The sequence below is a fragment of the Alligator mississippiensis genome, chromosome 1 (genome assembly GCF_030867095.1).
Source record: "Alligator mississippiensis isolate rAllMis1 chromosome 1, rAllMis1, whole genome shotgun sequence".
Taxonomy (NCBI): domain Eukaryota; kingdom Metazoa; phylum Chordata; order Crocodylia; family Alligatoridae; genus Alligator; species Alligator mississippiensis.
Window position 1 is genome coordinate 170,134,432 of NC_081824.1, and position 25,872 is coordinate 170,160,303.

At 48.3% G+C, this 25,872-nt stretch overlaps 1 protein-coding gene and 1 non-coding gene across 2 annotated transcripts in view; both read right to left on the reverse strand.

The window, feature by feature from the left end:
* Positions 1-796: 796 nt before the first annotated feature.
* The window catches only part of MDGA1 (MAM domain containing glycosylphosphatidylinositol anchor 1), a 316,576-nt gene continuing 291,500 nt past the window's right edge, over positions 797-25,872 (reverse strand). The window contains exon 18 of the mRNA XM_019483036.2: positions 797-12,087. Within this exon, the coding sequence (XP_019338581.1) occupies positions 11,912-12,087 (176 nt within the window). The 3' untranslated portion in view covers positions 797-11,911. The remainder of the gene's footprint in view (positions 12,088-25,872) is intronic.
* Positions 16,059-16,222, reverse strand: LOC132248076 (U1 spliceosomal RNA). The gene has a single exon (XR_009459428.1). It is a non-coding gene; the product is annotated as a U1 spliceosomal RNA (small nuclear RNA).

The window sequence follows — 25,872 nt, forward strand, 5'->3', positions numbered from 1 at the left end:
AAATAGGTTTTCTCTGCATGTAATTCTGTGGGTCAAATCCTGCCCTCATATGCACAGCTTGAGAAAGGGGAGTTTGTCCATGCTTCCCCAATGGAGCTGAGAGGAGAAGCAGCTGGCTCATTCCATGATAGCTGCTGTCCCCTTGCTCTGTTAGCTGGTACTACCTTCTTGGCAGTCATGAACTCAGTGCACAGTGTGAGCTGCTTACATTTCTGCCCATTAGAGGGGGCTGGGCACAAAGGCGATGGAGAGTCCCCACCATTCCATGCAGGGGTAGTTATGTCAAACTTGCAGCAAAATCTATCAGTGTACCCCCTTTCTGCTCAGAGACTGCGTGCATAGCTCTCAAGTCAATAGATATGTGCTCCAATGGCGGCGCGGGGGTGTACACCATGTGAGAATGCCAGGGTGCAGGGACATGTAAGGAAGTGCCTGGAGGGGGTTAGCTAGAATGATGGGCATTGTTGAAGCATGTTTGCAGTGGTTCTGCAAGTAGAGGCATACAGGGCAAGTGTTGTGTGTGGTGCAGTGGGAGTGGGGTGGGAAGTGGGGGCTCCAAGCATCTTTGGGACCCTTCACTTTGCCTGCTAACCCTACCTTGATCCTGCTTGTTACTTGGCCAAAGAAACCGGGCTCCTTTGAGAGCTTGTTTGTGCTGTCCCTTGGTGATTCACATGGCAGGAGAGGATCAGGGAGAGAATAACACAGAGCTTCAATTAACAAAAGATTCACTGAACAATAATGGGAAAGTAATTGAGCTAAATTGAAACATAATTGAAAAAAATCACGGTGAGCAGTAGTTTAACACACTTTATTTTAATTTGAACAGAAGATTTTTATGAGTTTGTTAGCCCCTGGTTTAGGGATTCCTAATGAACTGACTACCATGTGACCCTTGCATGCTTTTTCTCCTGGAGTGGGTGGAAGCTGAACCCAATGTACTTATTCCTCCCTCCCCACCTCAGGCTTCTCTCCAGACTGCAATACATATAGTACCAGTCAAGCCTTTCTAGCAGCTGCCTGCAGCTGATGCACCCAAGTCCCCATTCGCCCGATCCCTGTAGCTGAGGATGCCCAAGGGGGTGTTTTACTGCCTTTCTGCTTTGCTGCTCCACTCCAAAGATGCTTGTTGTCACTTATGCAAAGAATTCAATAGACACCCTTTGAAGCACAGGGAAGATGAACAAGGTAACGTGAGGAATAATGAAATGTCTGTTGGCCCCTGGGGAATCAGTACTGACCAGTGAGGGAGGGAGCTCACAGTGAGGTGCACTTTACCCAGGGAGAACAGTAATGTATTTTCTTTCCTTGTCCTCTCACTCCCTGCAAGCTGGGCTTGCTCAAGAAATGATTTGCCTGGGAAAAGATCCAGGTAGCAGGTCCTGACTGGACAGCCTGGAGCTAGTTCAGGTCATGATGGGAGAACCTGAGCTGGGCACTCCTGTGAACAGTCACATTCTCCTTTACACAGCCCTCTCCCTACCCCTACCCCACCTGTCTACAATCCTAGCAACTGGAACATAGCCTAGGAAGTGTGGGATATCCAGGGACAGAGCTTCGGAAATGCAGGAGACCCAAGAAACTGTAAGTAATGGCAGGGAGTTGATCCTGTGCACTAGACAATGGGGCCAGCCTTGGACTTCTCCATCATTACCATGCTGCTGTTCATCTAGCCTGGAAATACCTTGGTTTCTTCCCCAACACACTACCTGCCCCACCTCCCTCCATATCTGAACTTAACCTCTTTCAAGCATCCCCCACACCCTCCTGAAATACTGGACTCTCTCGGTGTCCCCCTTGTAACCTGCAATTACCTCTTCATACTCTTCTATCCTTAGCTTGTAAATCCCCATCCCTTCTGCTCTGCAGTCCTTGTTCTGAATGAAAGGCCTGCAAGGGGATATGCATGGATTCCATGTACTCACAGAAGATTAACTTGTCATTCCCTCGGGTATGACTTCTGCCTGTTTTAATGGCTTACACTGTCCCCGCCCCCATGTCTGCCATGGAGACTCACTAAGCCTCAGTTATCAGCCTTTTCCCATGGCCGCAGAGCATCGGCATGGTATTGTGTTCCCAGGCAGAGGATCAGAGCCAACAAGAGTGTAATCCAGCTGAATCGTCTGCTCAGCAACAGGATGTTCAACTGGGGATGGCTGCAAATCCTTGATTGGTTTCATTTTTTAGCACACAGCCCAGAATTCCTTGGCACTGTGCTGGGGCATGTTCAGAGGCCACTGAGGTGCTCCCACCCAACAAGGATTAGATAGCTGCCTGGTTTTGACCATGCCATCTATTCAGTTCCTGACTGCAGTAACCATTTCTTCCCACTGATTCATTCTTGTGTCCTCAATGCCTTCATTTCCTTTCCCTTTCTTTCAGCTGCCTGAGAAGGCATCAGGACACTGCAAGCTTTCCACTAACCCCTATTCACTCTCTGCCATTTATTTTCTTGTCATTTGCAGAGCTCCTTTTGTTCATCTTCCTGTTCAATTAATGCCCCAAATCCTGAGTATGAGACCCACATCTGATTGTTTCACACATGCATCAGCTCCTGTTGGACTGGCCTGGGTGGACAGTTCAGGAACCATTAAGGAAGAAACAGGGTTTTTGAATCTTACAGCTGACAGGGGCAGGAGACGAGATCACCAAGGATGTAGACCCAGGGGAGCAAGAGTGGCAATTTACTTTGGCACTGACAAATGATACACCCCCTCCCCGAGTTATATCCTCCATGGCTATGTGGGCACCTTCATAGGGAGCCCCCATATATAGGACCCACAACAAGATTTTGCCCAAACTCTACAAAAAATCCATTTATGCCCATGTGGATCATCAGGCGCCAACAAGGTGATGGATCAGGTTGTCCATGTTCTGCCCCAGAGCACTGCCCCAGCTGGGCCTTGGCTCATTACAGCTCATTAGCCTGGGCCATGTGAGACCTGGTTTGAATTTCCTAGTCTATCATAGACTTGCTGTTTGATCTTAGGGAAGTCAGGGGGAGATTCACAAAGGAATTTTTATGATGAGCCCGGCAAGTGTTGTCTGCCAAACCAAGTTGCAATGAGCAGCTTCCTCTACCATCTTTCTGGGAGGACAGTATGATGCCATGAATAAGGCACTATTTGGGTGGTCTTCTTTTCGGTGTACGTAGCCTTCTCACTTGCTGTTCCACGTTGCAGTTCTGCAGCAGTGGATCCAGAGGGGGTCCAGTGCTGTGGTCACCTCCTTTCAGACCACAGTGCAGGAGCAGGAGCTGGGGACTGAAGCAGGTAAGAACCTTCCTCCGCCTGCTTTGGCCCTTTCCCTCTATGCTCAGTGGCCTTTCCCTTCCCTTTCCATTCCCACCTTCCCCCACCCACCACTAGCATTGTCCCTGCTGTCTCCAGCTGTCCTGGGACTGGGGTAACTCCAGAACTACATTTTCCCTGTTCCAGCCAGGCTGCATGAGGGACCAGGCTCAGCTGCCGACAGTGGCAGTGGTGACGGTGGGTAGGTTCCTCCTTTGTGACTGATCGCCCTGGGTCTTCCCCACCAGCCTAGGAACTGGAGCAGCAAGGAGAAACCTGCCTGCTGTTGCCTCTGCTGCTGTCCCCAACTGATCCCGGATCCCTACACAGCTGCTTCCAGCAGTTCTGACTGGAACAGGGCGGGAGCAGTGGGGATGGTGGGTGCAGCTGTGGATGGGTCTTTCCTTATTGCACCCTGAGGCATAAGTAAAGAAGGTGAGGGGGAAATGGGAGGGGATGTGCTGCTGAGCATAGAAGAGAAGGGGGGCAAGAGTTGGAGGAGGAGGGATTTTTAACTGCTTCCTTAAAAAAAGTCCCTGGCTGCTGCTCCCATGGTTTGGCCTGCCTGTCAGAGAGACCCAAATGAGCACCATAATCCATCTTTAAATATCATCCAACATGTGAGAACAATCTAGAGCAGTGACCTCTATAGATACCAGAAGACCATCTGGTTTTTGGTCAGTGGTGAATGATGCGGTAATTTTAGGAGGCGTGTGTAACACCCATATAACACAATCCCAGGTGGGCTCCTGAGCATCCCTTTCTGTTGCGACCTAACAAGGGGAGAAACCTCCTACTGAGTCCACACAAGAATGAGTAGTCAAGGTAAGCTAAAACATCGTAGCTAACATTGACCTTTCCCCAGAATGGATGCAGGCTAATGCCTTCTGCCTCAAAATAGCTAGTTGAGATCGACCCATGATGGAAGCTTAGTGTGGACCTCAGCCAGCAAAATCAAAGAAGAAAATGTTAACCTGCACCTACACTTGGGAGAAGGTGAAGGTTAGCTACACTGGAGGTGCATCTACACATGCATATTGATGCAATGCAACAAACTCTGGTGCATATCACAATGGAGTTTATTGCTCCTGAATGCTGCATTTATATGTGCGCCCACGACCGTAACACATTGATCTGGGTCAGAGCAGCCACAGCTGGCAGGAAGTCCAGGGGGTCAGCCTGCCAGCCCAGGTCTGCTCTGACTTGGCTGAATATGCTGTGGAGGGACTGGCTGGGGCACGAGGGTGCTCCAGTGCCAGGGTGGCTGACAGGCATCCCCTGTACTGAAGCACTTTCATGCCCCAGCCAGCTGCAGCAATGTCTACACTTGTGGTGCTGCAGAGTAAAAAAATCTGCAGCAGAATAGTACTTGTATTTACAAGTACTACCTTGCTGTGGAGTTGATTAGTTTTCTGTGGCGTAATAGGGGTGCATGTGTAGATGCCAATCCATTTACTGCAGAGATAATTAGCTATTCCACAGTAAACTTCTTGTGTAGATGTGCCCTATGTTATCTAATCTTGACTACTCTGCCTAGCAACAACTAGAGCAGGTCTAGACCACCGGGTTATCAAAAACAAAATTGTCCAGGTCGTTAAAGTCATCAACAATTCAGCTGTGCTGTGCTAAGGCTCTGGCTTACCAGGTTGAGGCTTCCCACCTCAACAAGGGCCAAACCACTTTGTGGAAACATTGCCATTTTGAGGAATGTTTGCTGAAGCCCAGGCTGAGCTCTGTTGGAAACCTGCCTGGTTTCCTGTCAGCTTACTTGGTTGGCAGCTGAGGGGCCAGGGTCTCCAGAGTCCCCAGCCCTGGGGCCGTCCTACCACAGATTGCCCCAGACTGTGAAGCTTAGAGCCTGGAAGCCCCCACTTTAGTGGGGTCTCAAGGATAGTTTCTCAGAGCCTAGCAGCTCTGTCTGAAGACAGGGCTCTCAGGGTTTCTAGGACCCCCATTCTGCATCTGGGCTTGAGCCGGGCCTATCAGCTCTGCCTTCAGCTCCTCACTTCATGGCAGATACCCTGGAAGTCCAAAGCCTTTCAGTGGAAAATGAAGTTCTGCTGGTTCAGAGGGGAAGACCATGAAGAGGAGACAACAGTACTGCACGGCATGTGTCAGAGGAGGATCAGGATGAGGAGGAAGGGCTGATGAGGATCATCCTGCAGGAGAGGCTGAGGAAGGAGTGATGAAAATCACCTGTTCACTGAATACACTTCAGAGAAACAAGCTGTGCAGAGAAAACTAAACACTGGAATGAGTGACATTTGGCAAAGGGCCAAGGGCCAAAATGCCAATCTGCTGTCCCACTGCATAATATCTGTCAGAGAAAAATGCCCTGATCTTGAATGGAGCCAGCTGTCTTGGTGACCTCCTGTCCTCTCAAGTAAAGGAGAATCACTGACTGCCACAGACCCTAATCTTCCATCTTCTGAATCACAGCCAGTGGCACCAATTCATGACCTTATTGCAAAGAGAAATAAAGGACAATCCTACCAAGGAGCATGGAGAATGAAGTGGAACAGCTCCTCTGAGGCTGGGTATTTACCATGCTGACATTATCTAGTCAAGTCCCTTATGATTTTTCCCACAAAAACAAGCAAACAAACAACCCAGAAGAAATAATTTTCTGCAATCTCAACAATTAGTATAAAATCTTTGTTTTTAGATCCTCCCTCCTCCTATCCTTCTTGTTCAGCTCGTTACTTCTCCCAGCTAATTAGCATGCAGCCTGCAGGTTCCACAACATCAGCTAAATATAAACGATCCTTTTATTTTTGCCTTTTGTTTGAGAGCTGTTGACAGAGCTTTTTGTTCACATGAAAGGTAGAGGATTAGCCATGTGAGGTGCGTCCTCATGTCTCTTTCCTATCAGCAGATGGCTGTAGAGGACATTGGGTCTCAGTCATTAGCTGGTCATTGGCCCAGGTCTCAAAGCATCCAATGGGATGGAGTTACAGTAAGAAATTAGGGAAGGGAATTCTGGGTTTCTGGCCCCAGCTCTTGGATGCAGTCTAGCCTAGAGGTTAGGACAGTGGACCAGGATATCAGGTAGTCTGTGTTCTGTACTCAGTTCCTGCTATGGAGTAGGATAGATGAATTTAGTACTGTATCCCAGTTGAGTTAAACACAAGTAGGGAAGCAGGTGACAAACAGCATGAGATGTATGTTGCACTGGAAAGCCTAAGGGCTCTTTAGCAATCTCCCTGAAGGAGAATCTAGTGTATATGGTTGCATGACCTTAGACAAATCACTTCCCTTTGGTATGCCTTAATTTCCCCTTTGGCATTCCAATGAACAAGTCTGCATTTGAAAAGACAGAGTTGATACCCTAACATGTTTTTTCCATCCCTGGTTTTGACTAGGGGTGTGCCGATAAAGATTTTTTGGACTGATACTGATGGCCGATTATTAACCAGCCATATCAGCCAATACTGATCTGATTGCCAATATGCAGCCTGGCAGCGTGGAGAGCAGCGTCTGGCCAGCAAGTCTGTGGAGGGGAAGGGGTGGGGGGTAGGGAAGGGGCATGGGATGACAGATCAAGGCCCCCACGGTGAGGAAGGGAGTGGAGCTGGGGCTGGGCAGGGGCAGGCGCTGCACAGCCAGGATGGGGCCACAGCTTGTCAGAGGAACACAGAGGGAGCAAGGCGGGGTGGGTCCCACCACTGCACACACCCCTTGGGGAGGCATGAGGGTGCCACCCAGATCTGTTAATGGGGTGAGGGTGGGATGCTGCTGTGCACTTGGGGCTGGAGGCTGTGCCAGGCTCTCCCCAGCAGGGGGGCTGGGCTTGGGCTATGCTGGGGGGTGGGGGGGGGACAGCAGTGGCATTACGAGGTGGGCTACAGACACCCCAAAATTTTCCATAGCCCCTTTGTATCTCCTCTCCCAGCACCACTGCTGCTTGCCCACTCCCACCTGCCCCCAGCACAGTCCCAGCCCAGCCCCACCACCAGGAAGAGGTCAGCGCAGCCTCCGTCCCCAGCCCACAGAGGCAGCCTGCCCTTTCCCCATGCAAAGATCTGGGGAGCACATGCCCCCCATGCCTCCCTTGGGGGTGCATGTAGCAACAGGAGCTGCCCCCTCCTCCCTGTCCCCTGTGCCCTCCAGATGAGCCATGGCTCTGTCCTGTGCCCTGCCCCACCCCAGCTGTGCAGAGCCTGCCCTGCCCCAGCCCCAGGCCCAACCCCACTCCTTCCCTCACTTTGGGGGCCTCAATCTGCCTCCCCCATGCCCCTTCCCTCCACCCCACCCCACCCCACCCCACCCCATGCCTCTTCTTCTTTCCCACAAACTTACCGACTGGATACTGCTCTCCAAGCTGCTGGGCTGCACTCCTGGCTGCATGCACTCTGAGGCATTTATCAGCAACATTAGCAGCCACATTACCCATAAAAGGCTGACTGCCGATAATGTCAATTTTCCTTTTATTAGTGTCGATACGATATGGACCAATGTGTCGGTGCACTTTTAGTTTCAACATGTGACTCTGATCACTTGAGACTGATTCTTGCTGACCTTTCACCTTAGGCTTAGTTTGTTTAAGTCTGAACAACCCTTTGAGATCCCTTGATGAAGGGGCTCTAGCTGAACCATCATATAGAATCGTAGAATCATAGAAAATGAGGGTTGGAAGGAACCTCAGGAGGTCACCTAGTCCAACACCCTACTCAAAGCTGGACCATCCTCAACTACATTATCCCAGCCAAAGCTTTGTCTAGCCTGGTCTTGAAAACCACCAAGGATGGAGATTCTACCACCTCTCTGGGTAACCTGTTCCAGTGTTTTACTATCCTCCTAGTGACACAATTCTTTCTAATATTTAACCTAAACTTCCTTTGCTGCAACTTAAGACCATTGCTCCTTGTTCTGTCATCTGCCAGCACTGAGAACAGTCCAGCTCCACCCTCTTTTCAATCCCCCTTCAGGTAGTAGAAGGCTGCTATTAAATCCCCCCTCAGTCTTCTCTTCTCCAGACTAAATAAGCCCAGCTCCCTCACCATTTTTGTTGCCCATCACTGGACTCTCTCCAATTTGTCCACATCCTTTCCGTAGTGGTCCAAAACTGGACAGTAGTTTGTCCTGGACACAGTACTCCAGAAGTGGCCTCACCAGTGCTGAATAGAGGGGAATAAACACTTCCCTTGACCTACTGGCAACACACCTACCAATGCAGCCCAGTATGCTGTTAGCCTTCTTGGCAAGAAGGGCACACTGCTGGCTCATATTCAGCTTATTGTCCACTGTAATCCTCAGGTCCTTTTCTGCAGAGCTGCTGCCCAGCCAGTCAGCCCCCAATCTGTACTGGTGCATGGGATTGTTCCATCTTAAGTGCAGGATTTTCCATTTGTCCTTGTTGAACCTCATGAGATTTCTTTTGGCCCAATCTTCCAATTTGCCTAGGTCACTCTGAATCCTAGCCCTACCCTCAAGCATATTTACTACTCCACTCAGCTTGGTGTCATCTGCACACTTGCTGACGGTTCACTGTATGCCATCTTCCAGGTCATTGATGAAGACATTGAACAAAACTGGTCCCAGGACCAAGCCCTGGGGCACTCCACTTGATACTGGCTGCCAACTAGACATCAAGCCATTGATGACTACTCCCAATGCTCCAGACAGTTTTGTATCCACTTTACAGTCCTTTCATCCAGCCCATACTTCCTTAGCCTGTGAGAATGTTGTGGGAGACGGTATCAAAAGCCTTGCTAAAATCAAGGTACACCACATCCACTGGTCTACCTGCACCCACAGAGCCAGTCATCTCATCATAGAAGGCAATCAGGTTGGTCAGGCACGACTTGCCCCTGGTGAATCCATGCCAACTGTTCCTAATCACCTTCTTCTCCTCCAAGTGCTTACAAATGGATTCCTTGAGAAGCTGCTCCATGATTTTTCTAGGGACTGAGGTGAGGCTGACTGGTCTATAGTTCCCTGGATCCTTGTTTTTCCTTTTCTTAAATATAGGCAATATATTTTCCCTTTCCCAATCATCTGGGACCTCTCCTGATCGCCATGACGTTTCAAAGATGATGGCCAGCGGTTCTGCAATCACATCAGCCAAGACCCTCAGCACCCTCAGGTACATCTCATCTGGCCCCATGCACTTGTATATGTCCAGCTTTTCTAAATAGTCCCTAACTTGTTTTTTCACCACTGTTGGCTGCTCACCTCCTCCCCAATCTGTGCTCCCCTGAGCAGTAGCCTGGGAGCTGACCTTGCCTGTGAAGCCTGAGACAAAAAAGGCATTGAGCACTTCAGACTTTTCTGCATCCTCTGTCACAAGGTTGCCTTCCCCATTCAGTCAGAGACCCACACTTTCCCTGATCCTCCTCTTGCTACTGATATACTTGTAGAAACCCTTGTTACCCTTCACATCTCTCGCTAGCTGCAACTCTAAATGCACTTTGGCATTCCTGACTTCATCCCTGCATGTCCAAGCAATGCTCTGATATCTTCCCTAGTTATTTGTCCAAGTTTCCACTTCTTATAAGCTTCCTTTTTGTGATTTAGCTTACTGAAGAGTTCCCCGCTAAGCCAAGTTGGTCTTCTGCCACACTTGCTAATTTTCCTGTGTATCGGGATGGTTTGTTCCTGCATTCTCAGTAAGGCTTCTTTAAAGTACATCCAGTTCTCCTGGAGAGGTCTACCCAACCTGGGCAAGCTGGCATGTTCCGTCTTCACATTGCCTGCTGGAACTTACTAGCATATTTGGCCCCGACAGCTGGATCCCCTGCCTGATGGTTAATGGGTTTGGAGTGAGGCTGTGCCAGGGTAGGGAGAGAGGAGCACATCCTGGTACACAGTGTCTGTGGCATGCCATTTATTACCTTGGGGGTCCCTATTAAAAATGTTACAGGGGGACATTTAAGCACCTGTGGGGCAAGGCTGATGTGGTTGTGTCCCAGGTCATTTGCAACTGACACCTCACCCACCCTGGAGTTCTACGCGCAGCAGAGACCCTCTGGGCATGATATGCACTCCTTTTGTATGGTGTTGGAAGAGAGTGTTCTTTGGCTGTGATAATAAAGGAGGGAGGACTCCAAATAGCTCCTGGTGGAACACATGACAAAACCCTTTGTGAGAAGCTTTACAAAGTACCCTTAAAATGGATCCAAGTGGAGAGAGACTTGGCAGGCTGCGAGTGGAGCAGGGTGGGGAGAACCCAAACCAGCATAGATCATTTCTGGTGTAATGGAAAAAGCTGTCACTATCGTTAGGCTGGAGGGTGCCTCTCTCATCTGCTTCTAGCCCCCACAGTAGATGGCAAGCCTCATGGCAGAACTCCAGCTGCCACAAGGCGTATGTGTCCTCTCCTACCTTGGCACTCGATGCTCCAGCTTAGCAGAGAGTCATTGGTCATGGCTGGTGTGTGTCACGTGCTGTGAGTGGCTTGGCTCGTGCGCACAGGGGTTGGCATGGGGCACTTGGTTGGCTCTGATTTTGTTCCAGATAGGCAGTATGGAACTCTGAGGACCTAATTCTGCTCCACTGAAATCAATGGGCATTTTCCCCCTGACTTTGAGGAGAGTAGAATCAGGCCCTCTTGGCAACCCCGCCCTGTATTTCCTTGCTTGCTTCTGTCTCACCATCACAGAAGATGGAAGATACTATTGCATCTTCTAATTTGTTTGTCCTTTCTGTGTCTATTTCTCTACACCACTCTCCTGGGTTTTTAATGGAGATACGAGGGGATTGAAAAGCCAGTGCAGCTCTGTGCCATTTATTTGCTGTTTGTACCAAAGCATCAGCAATGATTTTAGTTCTTGTGCCGGGAAGGGGGGTTATTAGTTAAAAAAAAGCAAAACAAAACAGGAAGAAAAAACAAACCACAACCAGATGCTACTGGGTTACAAAATGTATTTTATAAAGTGTAGATTCTCCTTTGGGGAGCCTGATCCCACTGGAGATTGTGAAGAAGCCTTTAGGTTTACCCATGCAATGTACATCTCACCCTCTGTACTCTGTTTTGCTTCTTGTGTTTCACTCACCAGGGATATTGATGCTAGCCTTGTCAATTTTACTTCCTAGTTCCTAGAACTGACCCAGTGCTCTGAGTGGCAAACATCACAGGGGAAAGCCTAACCCCTCAGAGAGCGCAGCCCCCCAGGGATGCACTGGTGCATGGTAATGCTCTGGGCAGCTTTCAAAAGCAGAAAGTGGATTCACTACATACTGATCAGAAGCCTGTCATCTGGTCCTCACAAAGGGTTTGCAATTAGGAGGGTGGTGAGGAAACTATGGAAGATTGGACCAATCCTTCTGACAGCAGCATCCCTTTCAGGTGCTAGATCCATCTCCCCAGGGAAAACAGTTCAAACGGGGCTATCAGAACGGAAAACAGCAATAAATTTACAAAGGAATCATGCATTGGCTGTGGGAGAGAGGGTGATATTTTTTTTTATTACTAAAATATATCTATCTATACGTGTGTGTGTGTGTGTGTGTGTGTGTGTGTGTGTGTATGTATATATATCTCCTCTATCATAGACTTCCATCACACCTTTTCTTTTTAAAACCACCTTAAGAAACCTGCGCACCCATTACAATAACCTCATCCACTCCCCTGTACCCACACGTACCCACCCTCTGCTCTTCCCTAACCCAAACACAGTCCCTTAGTCCCAGCCCCAATTTGGGGTTTCCCTTCTCAGTTCATTCACGGTCCTTGTAGCTGTTGTTTCCACTGCTGCTGATCCTGTTGTTGTTCTCCTTGCTGTCTTCAGGTCCAGTTGTATCATTGTCCCCTTGGTTCTCCCTGACCAATTCCCTTCCCAGGGGGACTTTGAACAGCCTGTATCACGTGGGAGAAAGAGTGAATAGCATTTTCTTGTACCTTTGTATTTTGTGAGTGCAAGCTGCAAAACATATTGTTGTACTGTAGGCCTTCAGTGTCTCCTGTGTCACACAGCCTCATTTTCTGGCCTCTGAGACACTCCCAGCCCCTCTTACTATGGCCCGTATGAAATTGCCAGAAAGGCTCATTTCTCACAACTGCCAGTTTGACTGACCAAGCCTTCCGTTTCATCCACTGCCTCCATCTTTTCCTCTCCATCAAATTCAGCACTTTTGCTCTCACTTGTAACACCCTGTATTGCTCTCTTTCCTCCCAACTTAGCCAATCATATTTGTTTGCATTTGTCTTTCCCTCCACCTCTTTCCTTTGCTCCACCAGTGATATCAACCTTCAATCCCTCATTCTCCATTCCTTCTCCCTTGCCTGTCCCACAGAGAGTACTCTCCCATGCTCTCCATTTTTCAAAACAGTAGCAACACTTTTTATTACACATCCAAATTACTCCTGAAGATTACTGGCACCTACTAGAAACTAACCAGTAGATTATGGCAGGATTATAAATATTTAAGGAAAATCCCTCCCTCCCAACACACACTGATGTATCAAGCCTTAGCCAATGACTGCTTTATATATGTCATATAACCCTTTGGGCCTGCCTGCTTGTCATGGGAAAAGTTCAATATCCCTGGGGCATGGGAAATGCCTTCTATTCAGTCTCATTGTAAGGGCAGTGCCAGAAAGAAAGAAATGTTACGTTTAGTAGTGATTGGTAGTGAAGCCCAAGATTACCCAGCACCTTCCATTTATAACCTCCTGGTTTCCATTGCTTGGAATTTTGCTGTACCTTTCTATACTTGCCATCTACATCAGGTGGAAGCTTTTCTTTGGTTTATTGTTTGTTTGTTTTGTTTTGGGGGTTGCTTTTTTTTTGGAACATTTAATCTAAAAGGGTTCCTTCATTTTTTGAGAATAAGATTAGGGGAAAACATATTGGTTTTGCCCATTTAAAAGCATTCTTGCAAGAATTTGGTTGAGGAATTCAAACTTATGCTTGAGCAGAACGGTCACCCTCAAATAGGGATATGCCTTCTGTCACTCCAGAGAAAAGCTATCCGAGTCAAGCCAAGTCGCCATATTTTCTTGCATACAACATACACCCTTTTTCCAAAAAACCTGGTCTGTCCTGGCTCTGACCACATCAGTGTCATAAAGAAATTATATCCAAAAAAGCTTCAAAGAGCATTCAAACTGGAAATTGGAGTGCACATTATATATGAGAAATACAGTAAGAGCAGTTTCTGCTGCTTATCCAGGAGAAGCAAAAGTGAAATCTGTACGCAATCCACAGGGAGCAGAACAACGAGCAGGCTTGGCTCTCTAGCTCCATGATTCTCAAACAAGGTGCCGTGGCACCCTGCGATATCTTGAGATCGTTTCAAGGGTGCTGCAGGGTCCTATGCAATGTTAGCATTGTTAGGTGTGCAAACAGTCTTCATAAGGTAAGCCCAGAGATTTCAAATACAAATTCAGAGTGTTAAAAGCATTCTGACCCATTGTCTTTTTGAATTCTTTGCAACAGAAAAATTGCTCTTTTTTTTCCGTAGTCAAAAAACAAATGAAAATTAAGAGCTGGAACTTTCCAAGGGGTTGAATCTAAAAAAGGTTGATACCTTTTTACCTGCTATCTTAGTTGATGCTATTCAGTTACTTATTACAAGGAAAGATCTATTTTTTCATTCTGCCTTTCCAAAATAAGATGCGTATCTTATTCTGGGGCACATTGTATGCAAGAAAATATAGTTAAAGACTCTGAAAAAAATTCAGTTCAAGCATACTCAGTAGAGACTTGTTAAAGCTTGGTAGATAAATTCTCTGAAGATTCTGTCTTTGCTGAGCCTGCTCCATCACCTCATCACTCCTGTGTGTGAACTGGACCATGAAGACACTGTCCCAGAGAATGACTGCTTGAGAGAGTGATATTTCAGCCCTTTCATAGTTTCATAGTTTGTAGGGTTGGAAGGGACCTGAGCAGATCATCAAGTCCGACCCCCTGCCATGGGCAGGAAAGAAAGCTGGGGTCAGATGACCCTGGCAAGGTGTTCATCCAGCCTCTTCTTAAAGACCCCCCAGGGTAGGAGCCAGCACTACTCTCTTGGAAGTTGGTTCCAGATCCTAGCTGCTCTGACTGTGAAGTGGTGCCTCCTGATTTCTAGCCTGAATCTACTCTCAGTCATTTGATGGCCGTTGTTCCTTTTTATTCCCAGTAGTGCTTGGGGGAAGAGAGACTCTGCCATTGCCTGCTGGTCTCCCTGGGCCAGTTTATAGACGGCCACCAGATCCCCTCTCAGCCTTCTCTTGTGGAGGCTGCACAGGTTCAGATCCTGTAGCCTATCCTCATAGGACCTGCCCTGCTGCCCCCTGATCATGTGAGTAGCCCTCCTCTGGACCCTCTTGATGCTGTCCACATCCCTCCTGAAGCGTGGTGCCCAGAACTGGACACAGTACTCCACCTGCGGCCTGACCAGTGTCGCATAGAGGATCACTTCCTTGGACCTGCTTGTGATGCATCTGTGGATCCGTGTCAAGGTGCGGTTAGCCTTTCTGACTGCATTCCCACATTGGTGGCCCATGTTCATCTTTGAGTCAATAATGACTCCAAGATCCTTTTCTGCCTCTGTGCTGGCGAGAGGGGAGTTCCCCAGCCTCTTGTGTGCATGCATTATAATATTTTTCCTTACCTGATCACATACTGCTTTCTTTACAGAACCCTTCCTGCCTCATCCAGTGCTCAGGTTGGACTTGTTCTGAGAAGGAATCAGGGTTGTGTAGCTGTAAGGGCCCTATCTTGTTTGCTGCAGAAGTTGGAAGGGATGGAGTCACTATGCAAGACTGCAGAAAGCAAGAAAGAAGATCTCCTCATTGAGATAGCTGAATGCTAATGTGAGGCATTAGATTCTCTTCCTGTCTGCCACAGAGTTCCTGAGTGTCCAGCAAGCCAGCATTTCCATAGGTGACTGCTGTTTCTCATTTTCTTGGGTGCCCAGGCTATGCTTTCAGGCTTGCTTCGCAGAAATGGTGAGCACTCTTAGCTGTAGTTGAGGTGAATGGGAGCGTACGCTGCTGTACAATTCCGTGGACCCTTAAACATGAGGCCTTTGACAGTTTTGGCCTTAAATCTCTATCCCTCGGGTCTCAGCAGTGTACATGTTCAGAATACAGCTCCCATTCCCCTCAGATTGTCCTTACATCTCTGTTCCTTAGGTCTCTGTGTGTAAAATGGAGATAATAAACTGCCTAATGTGATCGAAATTTTGGGATGGACAATCCATAGGGAATGTTCAGACCCTGTGGTAAATGCACCCTAGAATAGCCCATGAGGGAATGAATACTGCTACATTCAGGCCAGAGTGTGAGCTCTGCAGAGTACACTGTGCGGAGGATGCACACACAATGATGGCAATAGACTGAAACCATCAGTCCTGTGCACAGAGGGTATGTTTGTACCACCTTCCTGCTGGCCTGGGGCCATCAATAAGAATCAAATCCTGTGTACTCACTCTCATGCAGCACGAGCCCAGGCCTGGCAATGAGGCAGATGAGACATCCAGAGTGTCACATGCTCAAGAGAGTCAATTTTGGGGTTACACAGGCAGCCTCAATACTGGCATTTCTTACATGTTGAGCATTTGATGATGCAGCCTTAATGCTCTTTGAAGATTTTCTGGATATAATGACTTCATGACACACTGATGTGGTCAAAGCCATGACAGACCAGGACCTGACAGCTCAAGAGAAAGCTCCTCTTGCTTTCTTCCAAAGAAGTATCCTCCTTCCTAGACTCATCAGATGTCTAGGACTCCCCAAATCTGTGGCAGACATCCTACATGCAAGCCCACGGGCCAGGGACCCCAGGGTTTGGATGCCCCCTAATCTCACTTAGTCCTAGCTAAAAAGCCAAGGAGAAAGCCAGGGGGAAAGCAAGAAAGCAATCCCCCATTGCCATAAAATTGTGCAATCGAGTTTCCTGTATTTGGGAAAACTTTCAGGGGGACAGCATGCCTGGAGTACAAAGGACAGGCCTCACCCTGGGAAAACCACTGTGATGATCATGGTATTTCCCCTGCCACCTTCTAGATTGTGAAGTCTCCAACTATATATAGTGTGTGTGTGTGTGTGTGTGTGTGTATTAGCCGCCAAATTGGTTCCAAATCGTATCGATTGAGCAGAACTCAGTCGTTCCAAAAAACATATTGATTGAGCAGGCAGCAGGGCGGTGCAAAGCTTTGGGTGCTGATTCGATTCGGAGGAGATTCGGCCCAATTCGGTGGCCAAATCTCTGAATCTGAATCAAATCAGGAGACCAATTAAAAGGTCTGAATCAATTCATAGTTCTCCAAAAAGATTCAGAGAGCTTTGATGATTTGGGCAGTCCCTGGTGGCTGCAGCAGGTAGCTGCAGCTGACTCCAAGCAGGTAAATACTAGGGGCAGGGGCCGGGGGAGGGGATGATGGGGGGACCCCTGCCAGCTCCCCCAGCCCTCCCATCAATGCCCCGCCCATCCCAGCTCTCAGCCCATTAAAGAAAAGCCCTGGTGCTCATGGGGTGCTGCCCCACGCTGCATGGGGGGGCTCTGCACAAGCCCCCCGAACCTCCCTCACTCCCCCAGCCCTCCCACGGGTGCCCTGCCCAGGGCCAGCTCTGGCCCTTTAAGGAAAAAAAATGGGAAAAGCCCTGGGACCTACCATTCCTGCAGTGGCCTGAGGCTTTGGGGGTCTCGTGCAGAGGGCACCGAGGGGCAGCAAGGATCACCCCCGCCGGCAGGAACAATGAGTGTGAGGCTTTTCTCAGGTTTTTTTCTTTTTAAAGGGCTGGGGCTGGCCCTGGTGAGGCACCCGTGGGTGGGCTGGGGGAGCAAGAGGGGGTGGGATCAGGGTGCTCCTGCAGATCCCCCTACACAGCATGAGGCAGCAGGCACAACCAATGGAGTTACATTTTGGTTTCAGGAGTAGGGGCTCATGCCAGGGTCTCTGGTCTGATTGCACTTGCCAGTCACTGAGTGACAAAGAAAACTAGGATTTTATTAAAGTGAGCTACTCCCACTCATGTCAGAGGTCAAATGCCTGTGCTCCTAGCTCAGGCATCTGGATTCCAGCCCTGAATGCTCCTGGCTTTAATTTACAGCCCATCCTGGCAATAGGGCTTCCCAGGCAATGCACTCACAGGAAAGGGTTACTTTTGCATGTGGATGCCATGAGTTTAACATGTGGCTGCTGCCGGTGATTGTGGGGAGCTCTGTGCATAGTCAAGAGTCTGCATCTAGAAAATCCATCCCAAGGACTCTCCTTTGCAGTTCCCCCTGTGCTGGCCTGAGATTTGCTACCTGCCCCCTGCACTGTGCATGCCTGGCTCAGCCTGCAAGGGTGTGGGAGTATCTGCCTGTGTTTTTGCACAGCCTTTGCCATGGTAATCTGTCCTTGGGATGCAATGCCCCTGGGGCCTGGGCCCTGTGTTTGCCCAGCAATACTCCTCTGCCCAACCTGTTGGCATCCCACTGTGCCCTGAACCTTGGGCTGTTAGTAGCCTCTGCTGCACATCTCCCCCCACGGGGTTTGCAAACAAAGATGCAGTTACACCTCTGAGAGCAAATGAAAATCATCCCTTGCGTGGCCAGGGCAGCTGCTCCCCTCTGCATGCCAATGGGGCGGTTTGAATGGAGCAGCCGAGCTCAAAATCAATAGCAAATAGGAGTATCAAATTCCTCTCTTTCCGCTCGAGAGGTGATTGCTTCGCGCTCATAGGGCAGCTGCTAATTTTTCTATTTTCCTGTTGATTTATGAAATTGGGGCCTTGGCAACGCTGCTTGCAGCAACAGAGATCTGTGCTCCCTGCTGCAGCAAAGGGGCTCTGAGTTGGAAAGCAAAACCAACCTATGGTGTCAGAGCAGGGCCAGAAGCTGGGCTAGTAGCTGGAGTGTCCAGCAGTGGCTCTGCTTGTTACGAGGCAACACACAGCACTGTGGAGGTATGATGGCACCTGGCTACAGGGGTTCTGGGAACTATCCATCCATGTCTGAAGGGTCTAACAGACAGGAGGAGATAGAACTAGAGTGATGGGGATGAAATTCAGCCAAGGAAAATAACTTTCTGACACTTGGAAATATCAGACTGTGGGATCATTCTCCCTGGTTCCCTTAGCCAGGAAATGGGTGTGAAGCCCATCTCCTGGGATGCTTAGAACTAAACTGGACAAAGACCTGGGAGGAGACTATAGGGAACAACCCAGCCCTGGCCTCCAGGCATGGACCAAGCGGGGTCTGACATAAGTTTGACACCCCTGCTCTAAAAGGTTAAGCACTGACTTAGACAACACCCCCAATCTGAAACATTTTTTGAGGGAAATAAAAGGTTCCAAGTTGTCAAAGCAAGAAACAAAATGTTTTGTTTTTTAGCTTAAAACCACCAATCATTTCTGAAATTTTAATGTATAAAGAAAAGATTTTTTGTTTTCAAAGAGCGAAAACAAAAGGAAAAATTGCCCAAACCAATCCGAATGCTTCTCTGGATTGTTGATTTGAGAACATTTTCATGATTTTGACTTTTTGCATTGACTTGGGACAGGAACTGATATTCCACGTCAAAAATTCTTGAGGGCTGAGGAATGGATTCCCTGCTCAGTTCTGTTCTTGCCTCTGAATAGTCCAAGGATCTCTATGGTTTTGTGACTCTGATATATGTCTCATGTAGACACACGATACATCACCAGTCTCTGAGAAGCTCTGTTCCTACCTCTGCTGCCATCTGAAGTGCTCTGAGATGTGTGCCTGACCTCCTTTTAAGATGTCCACTACAGCTAATTGCCATGAGACTGGCTGAGGAAACAGGCCATGGGATATAGAGCCTGGCATTCTAGATCAGCAGTCTCTGGTCTAGCCCCAGTTGTTTGTGATGGAAAGTCATCCCCATCCTCTGACAGCCTGGGGCCTAACACGTATTCCAGTTCCCAGTGGGACAGTATAGATGTGTCCACCTCAAACTGCTCCTCATCTCTCTCATTAATTGGCCTCCTTCCTTTCATTTTCAGCAGAGGCCTAGGACTGAGTGGGCCAAGGAAACCAAACAACCTGTGCACACTTGTAGAAGAAGGGTGACAGCCACTATCTTGGCTAACATCTGGGACTAAGCCGGGAACCCTCAGAGCTAAAGTCACGAGGTTTTACAACTTGAGGTAAAGAGCTGCCCTCTGCAGAGACCCATAACGCACACTGAATAGTGGGTTACAGTAGCCCCAATATGTCAGGGTTGCAAGGTAACTTTGTGCCCTGCCATCAGCCCCATCCCATTTGCTCTATGAAGAGAGGGTTAGACTCCAGGGCAGCCAGTGTGGCATATTCCTTATATATATATATATATATATATATATATATACACACATCATCTAGCTTTCCATCACACACCTTAAACCACATTAAGAAACTGCGCACCCGTTACAATAAATGCACCCGCTCCCCTGCACACCCATTCCCTGCCCTTCCATAACCCAATTGCAATTCCTTAGTCCAAGCCCTGATTTGGGGTTTACATTCTCAGTTCATTCACTGTCCTTGTCGCTACAGCATATTCACTGTACAAGAGCTGGGATGCCTCTGACATGAGACGACTGCGTTTTGGCACCTCTGTTAAGGACCAAGGTAGCACAGATATAGCCTTCAAGAGACACTGAACTGCAGTGAAGTGCTAGGCGGGGTCTTTTCCCTTCATGCTGGCTGCTGCTTGCAGGGACACAGCACACAGTGAGAACGCAGTTCCCAAAGGGGCTACTTCAGGTAAAGAAAAAACTTTGAAGTGGGAAGGTTTCCTTTCACATGACTCTTCCCTTTCCAATTCATAGCTGGATCTGTCCCTCCTTGACATATTGTGCAGTGCCCTGATCACTCAAGGAGTGCGTCACCCTATCTCAGAACTTGAAGAAGGGGGGGCAGTGGGTGCTGGCAGGGAGGGCCAGGCGATAGCAGCCTGTTTGTAACCCTCGATAAATGCCACAGTGCAGCCAGCGTGAAATGAAGAAATATTGCTCCCGGTAAATATTTATTTTATATCAGAAATTAGCATACCAAATGTAATTAAAAAACAACTTTATGTGTGTGTGCCCCCCCCACACGTCTGTCAAATGACATCTTAGAATAACTAGTCATAAAGAATGTGGCCTAATTAGCAAGCATCTCAGCCTACTGTCGCCGTTTGATAATTACACTGCAATGAGCTTCTGAAATTAGGAATTTTTTTCTGCCCTTCTCTGGCATAAGCCAGTGCCAGCTGGTTTTCATTCTCCCCACCTTTATTGTGTCTTCCTCTTTCTGAATGTATTAGAGCCCACGTGCTGGAGCAGTCAAGCGCCAGCCTTGGAAATACCTCTCTTTGCCAATCAAGGGCCTCATGAGTGACACCTGACAGCCACAGCCGTGCAGCTCATGAGTTTCTCTGAGATGCAGAACAGTTCCCCTTGTGACACTTCATGCACATCTGAGCCATAGCTTTTCCTCATGCCCATTGTTCTCAGCCTCCAAACTTGGCTAGCATGTCAAGATGAGGTGAAATGAAGAACAAAGGGGAAAGCAAGATGCCTGAAGCCTCTTGGAGGAGCCAAGGAATCATTTCCAGAGATGAAGGGAAGGACAGGAGGAAGCTGTAGGAAGAACAATCACAAAGGTCTTCAGACTAAAGGGAAGTTGTTGATTCTGATCTTCTGCAAAGCACTTTAATTGCTCATTCAAGGGCTGCTTGGTGACTGATAGGCAGGGATGTGTGTCTGTGTGTATTAATAACACAGTTTAAGGAGGACTTTGCAAGACTTAAGTCAGAAATGACCCCTGAGAAAGAAGGAAGCAGATGGCACCTTGTGGAAACCTTTCTACTTTTGTCACTAGAGTCAAAATAACACTTTGCCTTTTCCAGCAATGCCCTACACACGCTAATGAACTCTGTAAGACAGGCTGTCCTTATTGAGGAGGTAGGGAAACTGAGGCTAAGTGGAGAATGACAGCTGGCTCATGATCTTAAAGTGAGTTAGTAACAGATGTGGGACTAGTATTTAGGGACGCTGAGTTCTAATCGCCTTCTTCAGCCTCACCAAACTACTCTCCCTTCCCAAGAGTAGGAAGGCATTCAGATGACCTATCTTCCACTCCTCACTGGAACAAACCTTCTAACTCACCCCAGGGACAACTATATCACAGGCTGCCTAGACTTTTGGGAGTCTCTTTTGCTCTTGATGTGAAATCATGGGTGCTGTTTAAATCTGTAGCATGCAAAATGGGAAACTGGTTAATGCTCCTGGCTAGAGCTCTACCATGACAGAAGGAGACAGAAGCTTTAAGGATAATCCCATTTAAAGTTCCTTGTTAGGTGTTATAGGAAAATGACTCTGCCATTCTATTGCACCCTCCTGTGACACCTGGTGCTTGTTCTCTCACAGAACCCTTGTCCTTCTCCTTTCTGACAGCCAAGTCCTCTCCACAAATTCCTAGCAGGGAGTATATACTAAGCTGGAAATCCCAGGAGTGCCTCTTTGGAGGCCAAGTGCCTATTTTCATACAAACAGAGGGGACCAAAGACAAAGTAGGCAAGAGAAACAGAAAATATCTAAGGGAAGCCAAATGGTTTGTAATGGGAACATTTCCTCCAGAGGCTCTTTAAAATAAGGCTTTTCATCAGCACCTAGAAAAGGGACTGACAAAGGAAGGCTCTGGTGGGTGGAGAAGGGAGAAGGTGGTATGGCAGCTAAGAGGTTAAGGATTTGGAGACGCTGACAGCACAATGGACCATAATGGGACCAAGCTTCTGAGATGTCATTAATTAACAATGCTAGTATAGGGCCTGTCATCTCCACCGATGCTGTGGGCAGTGCAGTGGGAACTGGAAAGCCTGGGGGACTTCAGAGAAAACTGCAATTAACTCAGGGCTGGGGAAAGTATTAGGGCCAGGGCAGATCTCATTTCCATAGCTTGTAGTTCAACTACCATAATGTGGCATGGGGAGTCCCCCTCACCTCTCCACCACATCTAAGGGAAGGAGACATAAGGGGATCAGTGCAAAGACGGTAATGCTGAGCACTTCAGAAGCCTCGCAGTCCTACAGCAGGGATCAGACAGGTCACATCTATACATCTCTAAGGAGAGACTGTGGACAGTACTATGTGTGGGCTGCGAGACTGATACTGGGAGCAGCGGCTTGAGAAAGATTAGCTGTGATGAGTTTGCTGGGCCTCTTAGTAAGGAGAGGGCATTAGTCTAATAAAGTCATTTGACCCCTGATGTTTTCCAGTCTCAGGTGTGGATTTGGGGTGCCCTGTTATACTCTGCCACGGAGAAAAGAGTCCCCAGCCCCTCTCAGTGCTGGTCAGTGGTATAACAAGGAGAGCTGGTATCCAGGGCAAAACCTGAGGGAGGGAGAGAGAGAGAGAGTGTGTGTGGGTAGGGTGAGGGGGCATGCATGGATTCAATAGTTGGAGGGGGTGGTCAGCAGTCTTACCCATGCCAGGAACACCTAAACTGTCCCTGGCTGAGCTGCAGCTGCTGCTACCACAGGCTCTGCCTGCCCCAGCTGTTGCTCTTAAAGGGGCAGTGGCAGCAGCAGCTGGGGACTGGGGCTTCCCGGCATGGTTATGCTGCTGGGACATGGACTGCACAGGGGTGGGGGGCAATTCCAGTAGCCCTCTTAACTTGGTGTCTAGGGCAGGTGCCCCTCTCACCCATTCCTCATTATGCTACTGGGGCTGGTTGTGCCAAGGTTGGGCCCAGGTTCAGGCCACCCTTTAGTGTGTCCAAACTGGGTCAGCCACCCCCACTAATAAATAGTGCTATGTCCTGTGCTGCTGGGGAGCAGAGCATGCTGGGAAACCCACTGCTCCCCCCTGGGCTCTGGTGTGGTCAGTCAGGGCCAGATCAGAAAGGCAGGTAGGTGTCCAGGGGGAATTTCAAAAGTGCCTAGACACCTAACTCCACTGGTTTCAAGAGGTGCCAACAGGAGAGGAGGCAGGGTGGTAATGGGGTGGTAATGGGGGTTGACAGGGAAAAGGGGCATCTGTGTGCTCTGTCTCTGGGGCCCAGGTTGATTTTGCAAAGGTTTCCTGATGAATTTAAATGAAGCCTAATTCCCTGTAATGATTGCAGTGGAGAGCTCCACGCAGCCTGATTTGCATCCTTGGCTATCTCCGTCATCTCTCCTGCTTTGTTCCTAATTACCCCTACTCTGTTAATGTAATTGCCATGCCCCTGTAGCTCTCTAAATCTCTGTCAAAGGCCTTGCCGCAACTTCCTTGAAGATCCTTCACTGCCCATGGAGGGGAGGGGGGAGAGGGATCAGAAAGGGGCTGGACTTCTCAAGGACAAGTAGCAAGATGGAGCAGTTTAACGTGTGTCCCTACTACCTGTCCTGGGATAGCTGCTAACCGTTGTTAAAATGTCCTTGCTAACCCAGGGGCCTTCCTTGGGGAGGGGGGCAGTGATGCTCCAAACTTTCCAGAGATGCTCTCCCTCACTCTGAGAGGACAGACAGGATCCCTGTGCTGATGCTGCAAATGCAGCAGCCCCAGGCACTAGCTTCCTAATTGCTGTGTGTGGCTGGATTCTTCTGGGGATCCAGCAGTGATGGCGAGTGAAGATAAAGAGGGCTGGAGTTTCATTTAAGTCATTAGAAAGCTCCCTGGGGAGCTGTGAAGGGGAGGCAAAGAGAGAGGGATAGTATGAGGCAGGTGGGGAGAGCAAAGGAAAGTGGGAAAGAAAGGAAATGAGGGAAGGCATGAGTGAGTAACAGGAACAGGTAAAACTGTGTGAGGGAATAGATGAGAGAGTAAAGAATAAGAGAAGAAAGAGCAAGCGTGTAAGCAAGTCCTGGCCTGGGGTGAGCTACCATGTCCCTGCTTTTGGGGATAGCTGGGTGAGTCCTTGGGGGAGCTGTGTCAGTCTGTAGCCCCATAGGTTCCTGTGCTGGGCTCTTGGGCTTCCCCTCAGCCAGCATGCCTTGTTCAGAATAGCTTGTCCCATCCAAAGACTACCATTTGTTTTGCCTTGTACATACATTTGAGATATATGCACAAGGTCTGGGCCTGGATCTCACATCCTGTCACCTGCAGTGACCAATAATTTTTGACTCTGGTGGAAGTGTCCCTCATTATCATGTGTCCAACCAACATGCTCTGACAGGGGCAGAAAGAATGGATTTCTTACAGATCTCCCTTCCACCAAAGGAATCAGCTTGTTCCCAGACTCACAAGGACTTCACCTCAATATCCAGCATCAAATGCTGCAGTTCAGCCTTCTGCTCTGTCCATCTTTGCAGCAACTGACTCACCAGCAGCTGGCAATGAAAATGTCAGAGGATTAGAGGAAAGTCCCTGCTCTTATGAGATCAAAGAGCGGGGAACATTTCTGAAGTGACTCAGAAGCCCTTTACTGCCTCAGGACTCTCAGGGCTGTGTGCACGTATCTGTGTCTTTCATTCTAGCCACCTCTTATGGTCTAGCTGGGTGTGGCCAGCTTTGCAGGCTGGATGGAGTCAGTCTCCCTTGGGAGCTGAGCAGCAGGTAGGACACAGTTCCCACCTTATCCTGCAGCACCATTGTCCATCCCCTGCCTCAGCCATGCCAGCTTTGCTGCCAAATGCCCCATTTGACAGGTGTTTAATTTCAATTGCTGAGTCTCTGGCCTAATGCCAGCCAGTCTTCCACTTCGGCTCTTGCCATTGTCTTTTCCTCTGCTTGCTTCTCTCCCCCTCCCTGTTTATTCATTCTTTTTTGCTTGCCTGTGGGTTTTTTTTTCTTCTTTCTATCCTTGAAATCCTACACACATGCATTTCCCTGCTCTGTCTGCCTGTGTCTCTCTCTTACGTGCATCTCTCACGTTGATGTCCCTTTTACTTTATGAGTGTGCTTGTGTGTATGTATATATGTTGCGGTCTCTCGCTGTCAATGCTGACTGTAAGTATTTCCTCACACTTATTCAATTATAAGGCTTGGACAGGAGATCTAAGCAAGGCATGGTCTGGGAATACCAGGATGAATGTGATGCTTGTTGCTTTGGTATGGAGGAATATATCAGCCATTCACTTCTCTTTGTTTTGCTTGTCACAGAATGCACTGTAATCTCTTCACCCTGCTTCACAGATGGACAACCACTTCATAGGTAGAGCATGGTAACTCTTACATAGCATAATAACCCAACCTAGAACAACCAGGACTCAGGGTTAGCCAAATAAGCCAATGGCATTCAATTATTTGTATGACAGTGGATACCCTAATAGAGAAGACAGCCCTATTTGCTTTTTGGAACAGGGCAGTCATTTATCATGAGTCTGTACAGAATCCACCACACTGAGGCCCAATCTGGCGAGACACTTTAGTTCTGACCGTGCTAAAAACTTTATATAATAGAGATGATAATTGTTTGGAGTTACGCATGCACATAGCATGAGAGTCCTTGCCCTGAAGAGCTTCTAATTAGAAGCAGTGACATTTTTGTTTGAAATCTTTTTTTTTTTTTTTTTTTTTTAATGAGAAGTGGCCTTTATTCAATACAAAAGATTTGGTGGAAATTTTTCATTTCTGTCCAAGTTTTCTGGGGTTTTTGATGCAAAACAATCCTGAACTTTTTAGGTTTCCCCCCCTTTCTCTACCTTTCCTGCCCTTTATCCATTTGTCACTAGGAAATAAGTGAAAGGGGAAATAAATTACTTTCTTCATAGAAAAGCAAAATCTTTTTTCATGGAAAATTCCGGGGAAAGTATTTTT